General features: G+C 45.4%; 1 protein-coding gene across 2 annotated transcripts; it reads right to left on the bottom strand.

Annotated features, from left to right (window-relative positions):
- Nucleotides 1-1169: 1169 nt before the first annotated feature.
- Nucleotides 1170-13488, bottom strand: si:ch211-225b11.4 (thyroid adenoma-associated protein homolog). 2 transcript variants are annotated; one of them, XM_037777023.1, is made up of 31 exons: nt 13289-13488; nt 13023-13203; nt 12847-12933; nt 12621-12648; nt 12376-12524; nt 12160-12285; nt 11934-12054; nt 11581-11726; nt 11415-11496; nt 11198-11334; nt 10298-10495; nt 9510-10224; nt 9072-9224; nt 8866-8975; nt 8596-8756; nt 8333-8517; nt 8082-8249; nt 7845-7993; nt 7588-7725; nt 7401-7505; nt 7113-7313; nt 6874-7024; nt 6329-6581; nt 5794-6030; nt 5489-5699; nt 4060-4248; nt 3193-3452; nt 2937-3092; nt 2593-2859; nt 2309-2511; nt 1170-2223 (listed from the first exon to the last, which is right to left on the bottom strand). In XM_037777023.1, exons 1-31 carry the CDS (start codon nt 13408-13410, stop codon nt 1976-1978), a joined length of 5637 nt encoding a protein of 1878 aa, XP_037632951.1. In that variant the 5' UTR covers nt 13411-13488; the 3' UTR covers nt 1170-1975. The 2 variants fall into 2 exon arrangements, with proteins under 2 accessions (XP_037632951.1, XP_037632952.1); XM_037777024.1 differs by having other exon boundaries at nt 8333-8502; nt 13289-13487.
- Between the last annotated feature and the right edge of the window lie 649 nt (nt 13489-14137).

The raw sequence follows: 14137 nt of genomic DNA, 5'->3' as shown, positions 1-14137 counted from the left end.
CTCGTTCTGAAATCTTGCGATGCTATATTTTGCCCGGAAGACAACGATGGAAACCACATCCATGATGGAAACACGTGTGCCAGCCGTGTTGGAGTACAGAGAGCCTAGCCATTAGCTAAAAGATTTTCAATGTCATGGCTGTTTATTTAGATGACTTCGACAATGTGGATGAGGTCTTTAAATTTAAATTATTTGAGCCAGAGTATATAGACAAAGATCTCCTTCAAATTGAAAGACAGCAAGACTTCACCTTGTGTGGGACTTGGACACAATAACAAACAGACCAGATCAAGCGAAAGGTAAAAAAAAAATAATAATGTTATCAGACAAAATTCTTTATAAGAGGATTCAAGGTTTGTCCAAAAAATGTTGATGCCACAGTTTTGCTCAACAACAGCTTTCATTATCTAGCATGACCTTGTTGTATTCTGCCTCATGAACACGAGGAGAACCACCTGTAGCTTCCTCTAAGGCTCATGTTAATCTCATAGAGCTTCACACACCAGGTGTTCATTTTGGCGTGAGGTCATAGGGAAATACATTGCATAGGCTTTATGAATGAATCATTAATACAAGCTTGATGTCATAGCTGTTGCATAATCTAGATGCTGTAATGGCAATTTTCATATCTGCAGTTTAACACTGTACCTTTAGATAATCTCAGGGCCTCACATGTTCAACTTCGTCACCATAGGACAGTGACCTGACATTTTAGTTCTCTGTAACTGCAAACAACAGATTGCTGAAATACTTGTTATGTCTTGTGATGCTCTGTTGTCTGCTGTGTGCTGACGCATTGATATACTTTCTATCCTTCTCTTCCTTTCTTCTTTGCACTTATCTTCGTGTTATGCTTTAAATGTATAAATACTGACTACTCTTTGTATTCGGGGCTCACTTGCCACAGTCCACAACAGGTGTCTGTGCTCGTGAGTCCATCTGCAGATGTTTTAGTTATTAATGTATGCCTTTTTATTAAATTCACTGAAAGACAAGTTGTTACGTTGGTTTGTGTCTTGTTTTAACAGAAACTGCCACCACAATGCTCATAAGCACAATGCTTCATGCCTACAGTACACAGTGGAAACCTTAACTGAAATAGAGGTACCTTAAACGTGAAACAGTGAAAAATAAAGTAAAACTAAAGTTGGGAGAGTCAGAGACAGACGTTGATAAATTGGTTGTTTATTATTCTGAGAATTTAATCACCCTTGACAATATCATATCCCAAGGAAATAAAAGTTGTAAGGAGACAACAATAAAAACTTCTATGTACATTAAATAAGTCGCCTAACATGGCCAGCCATAAGATGTACAAAGTCTTTCATGTCAGTGTTTGTCCAATACTGAGAGCCACCCAGCTCAAACAAAAGCAGCGGGCCATCTGGTGATGTAAGACTTCTCTAGTCTGTGGTCTGTTGTGGAGCAACTGACAGCTCTCTATCAGATCCAGTCAATCATCTTCAGCCCTCATGTGGTTGGAAAATGGACACTTATCCAGGCAGAAGGTTTCTAATGGAGCATCAAAACACACATTATACTCCCCTCCTGGGCACCAAGCAGCCCATTTTTCCAGACGCAATAGCATTACATCACTGGATCAGTCTGAGCGCTGCTGCTGTTGGACAATAACAACTGAGGACAGGAGCACTGCTCTGGGAATAAGAAGGTGCTTTGAAGAGTGGCTGTACCTCTTCATAAAAAGCCTAAAGAAAATGTGATGTTATAAACTTTTATTTAAAAGCACTGTATTAAAAACTGGCCTCTTGAGCTTATGAGGGACATGGCACGTAATGCCCAGTAGGTCTCTTCTCTGACAGCAGCCACTGAGCTCTTACATACTGCCGCATCAGCAGTCGCACTTCTAATTCAATGAGGCTGCACATGTAGATGTCATAAGCATTCTTGAAATATCCACAGGTAATTTCATCCCGGGCCTCGTGGACCAGTGTACAGAAAAAGGCCCCTCGTTCCATCATCGTGGCGGTCCTCCAGCCACAGCAGCTGTTACAGCAGAGGGAAAGTGGACACCGCTCCAACTGAGCAGACTACAAACTTCCTGTAGAATCATGTGCAGCGACGAAGGATCACAAAGGTGTCGTACATCATCAGATGTTTTCACCAGCCGGAGGAGAAAGGCAGCCCTGGTGAGCAGGCCACACAGGGTGCTGTGGAAACGGGGGTCCACGAGGAGAGCCAGCCAGGCCGGCGTCAGTGTCTCTGCTAGAGAGACAATAAACATTGTAGCACAGAAATTTTAGAATATACCACAGCTTATCACATATTTATAGTCAGACTAATGTAGTACCTGGCTGGAGCTCTTTGCAGACTGCAAGGCTGTCTAGCACCTGTGCAGCACTCTCCTCTGCCCATGCACTCAGCCTCTGTGCCACAGCAGAGCATTCAGAGCGTCTGTCAGCCATCTGCAGCAGGTAAGGCAGCACATGTGCCGACATCACAGAGGGCTCTGCAAACACATTGGCCTCATCCTGCTCATACAGACTGGAACACCTGAATAAGAGAGCAGTTAAGCATCACTCGATCGCGGCTGCTCTGTTTGTACAAGTGTATTGATTCAGTGAGGTAACATACCCCGCCTCTGAGGCCTCTCTCAGCACAGATCTGAGATCATGTGGAGGCAGGTGACACAGCAGCACCTCCAGTGTGCCAGGAGTATCCCAGCATTTCTCCAGTAGCTGGTCCAGTAGGAGCGGCAGAGCCTGGTTGACCTGCATCAGGTAGACGCTCCTCCGGCTTTCTCCTCGTCTCGCATGGTGCAGCATGGAGGTAAAACACGCCGCTTTCATCCTCACCTGCTGGCTCTGGTCCTGCAGCAGGTAAAGGCCCGTGTTGATCAACCTAAATCAGGAAGATTCAACATTTTTAATTTCTGTTCATCACAGTGCATCAGTGGATTGATCTGACTTCCTTCACACCTGTTCATGATGGCAGGCGGAGTGCCGCGGCTCATTAGAGGAACTCCAGCCACACACAGAGCTCCAGCACACGCCATCCTGAGCACTTCAGGCACGTCAGGGGATCGGTGGCACTCCAAGACGCTACACCAGCGCTGGATCACGGATATCTTGGGACTGATTTACACAAAGATGAGAAGAAAGTCAGAGCTGCAGGTAGAAGTGCTCCGGTGCAGTATGTGACTCTATACTGAAGCAAAGAAAAACATGTATAAACCTGCAGTGTGAACACTGGGAGAGCAGCAGACTAGCAGCATACAGAGCCTGTGACAGAAACTCTGGCCCCCCTCGCTGGTCCTCCAGGTCCCCCAGCAACAAATCCAGACACTCAGGCAGAACTGGCTCCTCCAGTGGGGCCGACTGGGGAAGATGTTGGGGTAAAGTAGAATTGCCTCCGGCCATCACTGCCACCAGAGCTGCTAGGAAGGTCCTGCGGTACTCCACACTGTGGCTCAACAATGCCTCCTTCAGGTTTGACTGGAGATAGAGAGCATTTGTGTAGTCCTTTAATCTACTTGTTCCGTGATCAATGCGCTTTACAATACTTTGACTGTTTCAGTGCTTTCCTCAACAAAACACTTTACATTTACCCTCGTTATAGTAAAACTAAAATCAGATACATGATGATGGGGTTGTCTATTCCAACTAAATTATGTAATAAATGTAAACAAGTGCTGTAAAATAAATGACTAGTCCACATGAACAGTAGTCCCCATGTTTACCCACTGTCGGTAGATATGCAGGATCACATCTTATCAAGCTTATCTTAACGAGAGTTAATAAAACACTACACAGGATATACATGGGAAGGCACAACTGGGTGGTCTAGATAATATACCATGCTGGAGAGTTTATCTAAATGACCTACATGAACAGGACATAATAAAAGCTTATAGACACACCCTGTCTTATGTCAGAGGGAAAAAAAGATCTCCAGCCAGATTTCAGAAGGCATTGTATTTAAGTTTCCCCAATTTCCTCACATTGTGCTGTAAGAAAAGTCGTTACACTGAAAGCTGTTGAACGGGTTTCTGGGAAGGTTGTTTTCTTCTCGCTGTAGTCTACGGAGCAGATCATGTCTCACCTGCAACACACTCTGGATCACCTCTTTCAAGCCAGTCTGCTGCGAACCCCGCCCATCCACCACCCACGTGACCAATGAGAGCCTCAGATCAGGGCTCGCTGCAGAGAAGGTGTCCCAGATTGGACAAGCCCACTTTAGATCTGCACATAGAAAGCGGATGGCTTGTTGATGGAAGGATGACGACCCGATCTGCGGAGGCACAGGATAAAGCATTAGAAAAAAAATATCTGCTGGGGCATCGTGGTTAACCTGACCCACCAGATGGTGGGATCTGGGAAGCCGTCATTGGAAACTGTTTGGAAAAGGGCAGACACTTTAAAAAAATACTTGGCAGGTGATTGGATGAACCATCTGTCAATCAAACTCTTGCCGAAGCCAGTCGGGAGAAGAGCAGAAATCTTTTCCCTCGAGAAAAGCCTTCAATGCCGTTCTTTGCTCTTCTTTCAATTAAGAAATGTTCTGATATATAACTGATGCTATTGCAGCATCCCTGCTAACCTCCTAAGGAGCCGCCATTGTTGTTTAGAACCAACAGTCGCCCCTCTGTGTCGCCTCACACACACCTAAACCACGCTCGTAGCTACCGGTAGCTCCTCACAGGACGCTGATTGGTCCGTGCTCTGGCTTGCCGGACACAAATGCATTACTTGAAGCCTGACAAGATTAGTGTTTTAGTGTGATATGTTATTCTGCGATTCTTACGTGATCTCGTGGCATCGCATGTCTTCAGCTGCCAGGCTAGGTAACATCCTGGTAGCATTGTGATTTAAAGCCCCTGCCAACATATTGGAGTCCTACATGAATGGACTATTTTCTGCCAAAGTTGAAACAGTTTTTTATGGAGCCCCCAAAGGGTCACGATGAGATTAGTTTTTCCTGAATTACTTCTGCACTACTTTGACCTTACCTTTTTAGTCATGTATATTTAATGTTCTAGAGAAATACTTACCATTTTTAGGGACTTTAAGATCCCGAGTATATCTGTAAAACAGTAAATATGCTTGACTAAAAATAAGCAACAATTAAAGTTTAAGTTCAGAAAAAATCTTTTAGACTTTATCTATCCTGAGTTTAATGCTCTAAAACTCAGCTATTCTGATTCATCAGGACATGTGGATGTGGTTTGATCACATTTGATCGACGACATAAAGTAACAACCATAAAATGTCATCACATCTTGATACAAATGTTGTGCACAGAAGTATGTGATGTCACGTTTTTGCCACTGAGCCCCACCTACTTAAAAGCAGTGAGAAGAGCACAGACAAAACCGCACAAACAGAAATGTCTCATGTGAAATAACCAGCCACAGTGGCAGGTGGACAAAAAAGTTTCCAATGCTGATGTCAACTCTCTCGTCATGTTGCCTGTCTATCATTAAAAACGTCTATCTTTTATACATGGGTGTGTCATCGTGGGTGTGACGCACCTGAAGCTCCCGTTGAGGTGTTTGGAGGTTGTGCACGAGTGTGTCACTGAGCTTTGACGAGTAGGTCTCACAGCAGAGTCCTCTCAGTGAGTCTGCCACACTGAGGTAGGCCGCTCTCACTAGGGGGCAGCGTTGAGCTTCAGTCACCAGCCACATGGAGGCGTCCACCCTGCTCAGCACCTCACACAGGTCAGCTGAAGGGGCACTGGGACTAGAAACACAGCAGGATTTCAAAGACGGTGTCTGATGACTGAATGCACCGGGCATTTTGAAAGCCTGAACGTGTCTGATGAATGAATAAACACCTGACTGTGCAGAGAGCTCTCTCCAGAGTAGCTCTGATCTGCAGCAGCTGTCCGTGCAGCCGGTTGTGACAGCAGCGCTCCTGTGGACCGGGCAGCTGAGCCGTCAGTTTGATGAGGATGTTCATGTACTCTGAGGGGGGAGTCATGGCAACCAAAGCCTTCGAGGCCATCACTCTCACGCTGTAAATAGGACTGGCAGACAGCTGGAGCAAAGGAGGCAGGAAGTCTGACAAAGTTCTGGCAGAGGAAAGTCAGAGAAGACGCTCACTGAGTCAAATGATATTCATTGTGGAGATTCATAAATGTGCAAGATTTAGTCCTTCCCCACTGCTTTGTATAAACACAGTATACAATGCTAACCTGTTAAAGGAATGGTTCAACATTTTGGGAAACACTTATTTCCCAGAGTTAAATGAAGTTTCTGCAGCAGGTAACATTGGTTGGAATAAAGTCCAACATCCTTTAGGCCTGGATGAAAACCACTGATATAAAGAATTAGAATAGTTAACCAGACCAGACAGTGAACAGTACTCACTCTGTTGAGTCTTGGACGCCAGGCTGGAGTTGTGCTAACAGAGTGAGGACGGGGAAGAGCGAGGGTTGGAGATGAAGTTTAGCCTCATGAGCAGGACCCTGGAGGTCTTGAGCCGCCCCTCTTAGCTCGCCCAGGAGGAAGGGCTGGAGCGCAGGGTAGTGGAAGAAAAAGGCAAGGGGGGACAGGCCGTGCAGGGTAGGGCCACCCTCCTCGCTGCTGGGCCGCTGGCCAAGCATTCGCGAGCATAGAGAACCTGAAAAACAGGTATCCGAGGTATTAATTAAAGCTGAACCAAATTGTGGTTTAATGAACTATTTTGATTATTGATTAATCGTTTCAATCATCAAAAAGCACCTATCATTTCAGTATTTGCTAGATTTTTTTTGTCTTCTATGATATTAAACTGATTATCTTAATTAATAATGATGATTATTTGGGTTTTGGACTGTCGGTTATGCAAAACATGCAATTTGAATACGTTAATTTTTGGGAAATTGCGATGGGCAGTTTGTATTATTTTCTGACTAGAAGCAAATGTGTCTAACTGTAAAGTTGCAGAGCAGCATTCCTCATGGCCCAGCAGGGAGAACTGATCAGCGTGAGGGACAAGATGGCTACAGCAGGAGCAAACTGAAGGACGGCTACTCCCAGACCAGAACCACGAACCAGGGCCTGCAGAGTGTGAACCGCACACACCTGTAAGGGAAAGGACAGTTCTGTGACCACATCTGTCTTTGTGCTTTTAAAAACCAGCATCCTCATTTTTGTTGCCGTGTCTACAAACCTGTGGCAGGTCCAGTGTCTGGTCCCAGTTCTCGGGTAGAGGGGATTTGGCCGTCTCCAGTAAGATTTGCATGCTGTGGGCTAACAGCGGTCGTGATTTACCGACCTCCTCCGCTGACACAACGCACAGGATGAGCATCGGCAACCCTGCAGCCCTTCGGGTCACCGAGGTGGACCGAGGGGACCGCACAACCTGCAATCCCTATAAAGAGACGGGAGAGGAAATATATCTGCAAGCCAGCCGTCCAGCATCTTCATTTATTAATGAAACGCATGTATCACCACTCACTTGTTTCAGCATGTGGGCCGGGATGTCCCTAATCTCTGGATCACTGCTGCTCAACAGAGAGGCACAGAACTTGGTGAAGCCTCCGCAGCACCCCTCTACTGCCCCCTGGTGAGGAGAAACATGTCTTTCAGAAAGGAAAATGAGGTGATTCAGTCTTGATGCCACTAAATAGATTTAGAAAACTCACCCAGTGACGACATTTGAGAAAAATATTCTTGTACACGTTTGATGCTCTCGTTAGATCCTCTTTTGTTAGGAGGCACTCGCTGGGTTTGGATTTAGTGAGAATTTTCTCCACCAGAGAACCCAAAAAGATTCCTATTTCCTGATATAAAAAAGCAAGTAATTTTGAGAAAAAAAATAAACATGGAGCAAATATGCTTACTAAAAATGTCAGGGTTTTGCCATCTTCCTGAATGTTGAAGTATTATGCATCTGTTTTACCTTGATGGAGACCCAGCAGCAGGTGAGGACGAGGCTGTGCTCCTCAGATAACAGGACACACTCCTCTCCATCCTCTTGGCCTCCTCCAGACTCTTGGGCTATCAAAGAGCTGATGGCGTTTCCCATATCATAAAAAGATGGAGGGGCATCTAAGAAAGAAGAGAAACGATTTACTGTTTGGTAAATCTGTAATGGAATGTACTTCATCCCCAAATCAGTTTTGTTTCTGTAGATTACCCTTCTCACTGGCACAAGTGGCATCCTGGTCTCCATACAGAGCAGTCAGCAGCAGCAGAGACACACTCTCCAGCAGGACCAGCACCTCAACGGTCAGACTGTGGTCAAGTGTGTCATAGACACTGCTGGGTGCCTCGAGCAAGCACCTCTGGAGGGCACTTAGAAGACCTGGAGCATAATTCAAGACAGGATTTACAACGTTTCTAGGGCTAAACCTCATTTATGTTAGATATCAGTGTTGTAAGTCTCACCATGTATAGGCTTGGTTCTGGCAGCAAGCATCATGTCAGCCTTGGCTGTCAGATAGTGCTCCTCCAGCTCCCTCACCAGGAATCTGACCATGCAGGAGGCCTTGGGGTTACTTCCACCGCCGACAGTGATGTTACTGTTCAGCCTGCAGTCCTCATGCTGGTCCTGTGATCTACAAGTAGAACAACTGCTTATCCTTCCCATCTACAGCAGACATACTTCTGAACTCTGAACAAGGGTATATACTGTAGGAGGCAAGGCTCACTTCTGAAGGAGGACCTTCATCATCAGCGCTCCCATCTGAGCCTCCTGCACCCGAGGACTGCACAGGAGCTGTTTGGTTCGCGTGAGCAGCACCGCTGCGATGTCATCTGGAAAACTGGCCGGGAAAAACCTCAATAATAACCCAGCTGAGAGCTCCCGAATCTGTGACAGAAAAAACAACCTTTTATCCCTTCTCTAAAAATATTCTTCAACTTCAATCTTCAATTTGAACTATAAAAAAGAAATATGAGGTAAGTTGAGTCAGCTCGACCTCATTGGTAGAATCTTCTAAACAGCTGATGAGGACCAGCTGTTTGGTCCTGCAGACGAAATCCCACTGTCCTCTTTGTCTGGCACAGTTTATAAGAGACCCCATATGTGCTGCAGAAATGAATGAGAATGAATCAATGCACCATATAGTAGTAGAGAGAAAAAATGTTTCCAACCATTTTCCAATCCCTGGTTTCCTAAACTAACCTGGAGGCTGTCCCTTCTTTTTGTCTGGGCTCCAGGTGTCTGTGCAGGTCTCCAGCACTGCAGACAGCAACAGCAACGCAGTCTTCTTCCTCTGAAAACTGTGTCCTGGTGCCAGATAGCTGTATGGAAGTTGACCTAACCATTCAACAAAACCTACATGATATACAAAAAAGGTTTTGATGAACAGAAAATAAACAAAAGACTGGAAAGATTTACTGAAAAAAGACAGGACTTTAAATTTCAAACACTGCAACAAAGGCAGATAATATTAAGCTGGATGCTCCTGATTTGACTTGTAATTCAGTGAGCACACTGTCAGTTGAAACATTCAATATAGACATATGAAGTTTAAAAGAAACCACAACATACAGTATGATAAATGTCTATCAGTCTGTAGAACAGTCTATTATATAAAACAGCAGCTGTCCGATCTCTCACCTACTCCCTGCTCCAGTATGTCCTGTGTCGTCTCTGAGTGGGTGGCATCTCCTTTCTTTTTGCCCTTCTGTCCCCTGACATGTGCCAAGCAGCCGTCTCTGATACGAACCAGAAACCTCTTCACCCCGGCCTGAAAATGTTGGCGAAAAGGCGAGGACTCACAGTTCAGGTTCTGAGGAATAAACACCCTCATTATTGACATCTCCTCCGTGGTCGGAGTGTCTTTGGTCTTTGGGCTGCAGCAGAGGACGCTGAGAGCGGCGAGGCGGACTTTGTCCTCTGCAGACCCTAGAGCCAGCTGGAGGGTTTCAAGGGTTGAGCTACCCTGCAAAGCCCAGGGAGAGCCTCCCGTCGTGGATCGGTAGGAGCTCACGATGCAGGCCCAGGCGTGGAGGTGGCCGGGGGCGAACGGGTCCAGAGAGGCTAGCAGAGGATCCACAGCGGAGGGGAAGACGTGAAAGGTGCTGGGTAATAAGAGTGTGGAGCTGTGGTTTTGTAGAAGAGCCACATCAGACGTCAGCGCCTCGTGAAGGACGGGCCGCCAGCGCTTCGCCCACTGATTGGCCAGATCCAGCTCAGTGTGTGAGGTATCACGTAGCTCTCGCCTCTGCTGCTGGATCAGACTCTTGTAAAGCTCCGCTCCACACGGCGACAGGTGATTGACCGACAGGCACTTCAGGAGATGATTGGGTATTTCAGCATATTGATCCAGCACCTGATGGATTAAATAAGTCAACATGAGCACTACTGACTACATTATTAACACTGTAATAACCTTTAATTCTCACCATGTCAGTACCCAGGTATGGCAGCAGGGCACACAGGCGATGATATTTGGCTTTGGCTTCCCAGGGTAGTTTGATTATTCGCTGCAGTAGAGTAAAATAAAGAGTCTTCTTTGTGTCACCAAACTGCTCACAGTCCATCTCGTAGAGGTCCAGCAGGAGACAGAAGGCACTGCGCACAAACTCCGACACACCTTCCACCTGCCAAAGCACAGTAAGACAGACGTCACTGAACAATCCTGGCAGTAATATGTCCACTATGTGACATGGCTGTTACTGTACATGGTACTGAATATAATATTTTGCATTATTTGGCTGGCGGTCTGTTGAGTTTACAAAGTCAAATAAAGCCCCTTTACCTAAAGGAACAGTTTGTAACATTTCGGGGAAACTTTGAGCTTAATATTCCTAACTATGTTTTCATTAATGTATAATCATCTAAAACTAAGATTCGTATTTTTGTTAGCTTTGAATGAGCCCTTCATATCTACATAGGAGGCGGGTCCTCTTCACGGACTCCGCCATGTTGCTCCATCATGTTTCTACAGTAGCCCAGAACGGACAAACCAAACACTGACTCTAGAGAGACTTTCATTTGTTTACATTACCTGAAGGCCACTGTGAGACGCAGAGTGCAAAATCGTGGTACCGCCAGCCGCCGTCTGACTTCTGTTGCTCTTAAAGTAGTGTTATTATAGTAAGGATGGCCTCTGAGTGAGGCGAACAGCTTTTCGCAGTCGGTGGCTCACGTTACCAGCGTCTTGTAAATGGAGGAGTGAGCGGAGGGGTACTCAGTTGGTTGCAATCTGCAACCACACCACCAGATGCCGCCAAATCCTACACACTGCACCTTTAATTTTTTTTTTTTTATCAAAATATTAGAACAATGTTAATTTGACTCACTGGGCTCTCTGCATTGGTCCAGATAACGTGAATGAGCTCTCGCTGCAGGCTGCCATCGTCAGGCAGAAGGCGAACGCCCGTCATCTTCCAGATATCAGCCAGACATTCTTTAACTTTCTTCAGCCACAGTGTTAACGCTGCAACAACATACGTCATATTTGAACAGGTGATATTGCACATTTAAGCACACAAATAATTAAACCTGGACATTACTTACCTTCAAAGGCAAAGTTGTGGCAATCCAGCTTCTCCTCACACAGAGCGTAGACCAGAGGAAACAAACCTTTCAGCAATAAACACTGATGGAAAAGAGGGAAATGATGGATTTGGTATTGAAAACAAGCACATTAAATGTTTTTGATCTGAATTTTAACTAGGTTTACTTCTGTGGCATCCACGTGTGAGCTGAGCAGGATGTGAGGTCGGCAGCAGGTCAGGAGGCCCCTGCTCACAGCCAGCCTGTCCACTCCATCCTTCCCTGTAGGGTTGCACTTTACCTGGAGAGTACCAACTGTCAGCAACCAGGGCTCTGAGAAATAACCGGAATAACTGTCAGGAATCTCTCGACATTTATACTCAGTTGTAGAATTTGTAGTGTATATAGCTTTTATGGATGCAGTTCAACAGAGAAAGACACAAAGACCACGTCTATTTACATTTTATCCACATACTTGGGTCAAATTCCAAAATGTGCTTTGCTCACGCTATTTGTCCAGCAGTGTCGGTGTTTACCTACCTGAGTGAGAGACCTGTAGCAGACTCCAGGCAGCAGCTTCTCCAGCTCTGCTCTCTGATGCTGTGTTGGTCAGCATGGCCACAGCAGTGCCCGCCAACAGACGGGTGTCCTTGTTGCAGCACTGCAAGACAGGACACACCAACTGAGATAGCGAAACAAAGGTAACAACTGAACAGCTAAATATCTTTTGAATAAGTGACTCAAAACTGATGAATTAATAAGAAACCTGTCCAAGTATGATGTCCATAAGAGCCTGTAAGATCCTCTCCACTGTTGGGTCCTTGTGCTCCTCCTCGGCCCACACTAGAGGAGACACTTCACTGGACAACAGCTGGAATATTTGCAAACACACCTGCAGGAATCACAGCTCTCAGGTCAGTAACACACAGATCACACACTGAGTATGGATGGAATGGACTGATTCGCACCACTCTTCATGTACCTTGACGGCAATGTAACACAGCGGCCCGTCTCTGAGGGATTCTTGTTGCAATACAACCGGGAATAACTCGGACACTTTATTCAGCAAAGACAGGAATGACTCTCGCCACACCTCACGACCAGCCGTGCTGTCTTCCAGGAACATACAGACTAAAAAAGGTTTAAAAAGAAAAAACAAAGTTGATAAAAACTTACATATGAAATTAGTGACATAGTAATAACACATCGTCTTTAGCCGGCACCAACCTCTCTGCAGATCCTCAAAAGACAATACCTGAAAAGAAGATGAGGCAAAGATTATCTGCAGTGAGAGGAAAACATGCACATTCTCAAAATTGTTTGTGGTGCTGGGAGTAGATCCCCTCCAATATGTACTTTTTCAAAAAAATGACTTGCTCCCGCACACACTTTATTATCTGCAGTGCCTTTATGCAAATATATGACAAACATCAGTGAAGTGAGAGCTCTGTACCTGGTCAGTATGGACTATGGAGTGCAAACAGTGATGGGTTTCTCTAAAAACCAACTGGTGGTCCACCTTAGCCAGATGTTGCAACATCTGTCAAGCAAATATTAAAGTTTCAATTAGACTCCATTTCGTTTTGTTTTAAGCATTGTTATGTTGAACAGACATACTGCAAGGCTGACCTGGTCCACTTTACGGCAGGCTGTGGAGATGTTGGCCATCTGCAGCTGCAGAGAGATGAGGAGTCTGACAAGAAGCAGGAGATGTTTCTCCTCTAAGCCATGAAGCTGAGCCTCTGATATCTGTCTCAGCAGCTGGACAGCCTCCTCTAAACAGCGCTCTTTACATCTTTTCACACTGCTCCTGTTCATGCAAAGCATAATCATTCAGTCATTATCACACCTTATTAAAACACGTGATCAAACATGCTGAGATCATAAGCACCAACCTGGAGGATTCACACAGTTTATCAAAGAAGAGCCTGAATGTTTGGCTGACATTTTCAGAGGCTTGATCCTCAGTGATCTTAAAGTCTTGCAGACTTGTCATCAGGTCTTCAAACGACAACATGTTTCATCAACTCCACTGTACAGACAGACAGCAAGCTGCACGCTGGGCTGGCACACTGGTCACGTGACATAACTCTTATTCTACTATTCTTAGACCTCAGTGGTCATTGCAGCATTACAGCGACATACTGACACCCAGAGGCAGGTTGTCAGATTTTCTTTTCAAATTAAAATGTATTTTATTGGCAATGTATCAAAACCACCCAAAAAGAAATCACATCAGGAAAGACAACATGTTCAAGATGCAAAATATAAGTACATATCCTGCAGCTTCTATGGCGATGACACTATTTTATCCAAGTATATGTTGCATTTTAGTTTGGTCAGAGACGGAATCAAAATCTTGGAGATTACATTTCATTTTTTTAAAGAATTTTTCCCTAATTTCTTCATATGTGCTACATTGTAGCAGGAAATGTTACTGTGTCTCCACCTGTCTCTGTGGACAGAGCTGAAACAGCCTGTCTCTGTCTCCGCCTGTCTCTGTGGACAGAGCTGAAACAGCCTGTCTTCTCTAGGCAGCCAGGTCTGCCTTTGTCGGGCCAGTCTGTGATCACTGAGTCTGTACATAGTCAAGTCTTTCTCTGTTCCTGGTCAGTCACGGTGGTCAGGTAGTCTCCCACTGTGTCCTGTCTGTTTAGAGCCAAATAGCACAGCAATAGAGTTTTTGTGGTAGATGTCCAATAGTTGATGTAATTTTCTTTAGCTATAATTTGGTTGGTCCAGAT

This window comes from Sebastes umbrosus, chromosome 8, assembly GCF_015220745.1.
Source record: "Sebastes umbrosus isolate fSebUmb1 chromosome 8, fSebUmb1.pri, whole genome shotgun sequence".
NCBI lineage: Eukaryota > Metazoa > Chordata > Actinopteri > Perciformes > Sebastidae > Sebastes > Sebastes umbrosus.
Note: the sequence above shows the minus strand (reverse complement) of the source record. Positions and strands in the feature narration are given on the sequence as shown.

Bases quoted from the DNA above. Each gene is read 5' to 3' on its own strand.
- si:ch211-225b11.4 (XM_037777023.1), bottom strand. From the start codon at position 13,410: ATGTTGTCGTTTGAAGACCTGATGACAAGTCTGCAAGACTTTAAGATC. The intron at 8,250-8,332 runs GTGAGACTTACA...ATTATGCTCCAG, and splicing joins CAGAACCAAGCCTATACATG to GTCTTCTAAGTGCCCTCCAG. The intron at 7,994-8,081 runs GTAATCTACAGA...CTTCTTTCTTAG, and splicing joins CACTTGTGCCAGTGAGAAGG to ATGCCCCTCCATCTTTTTAT.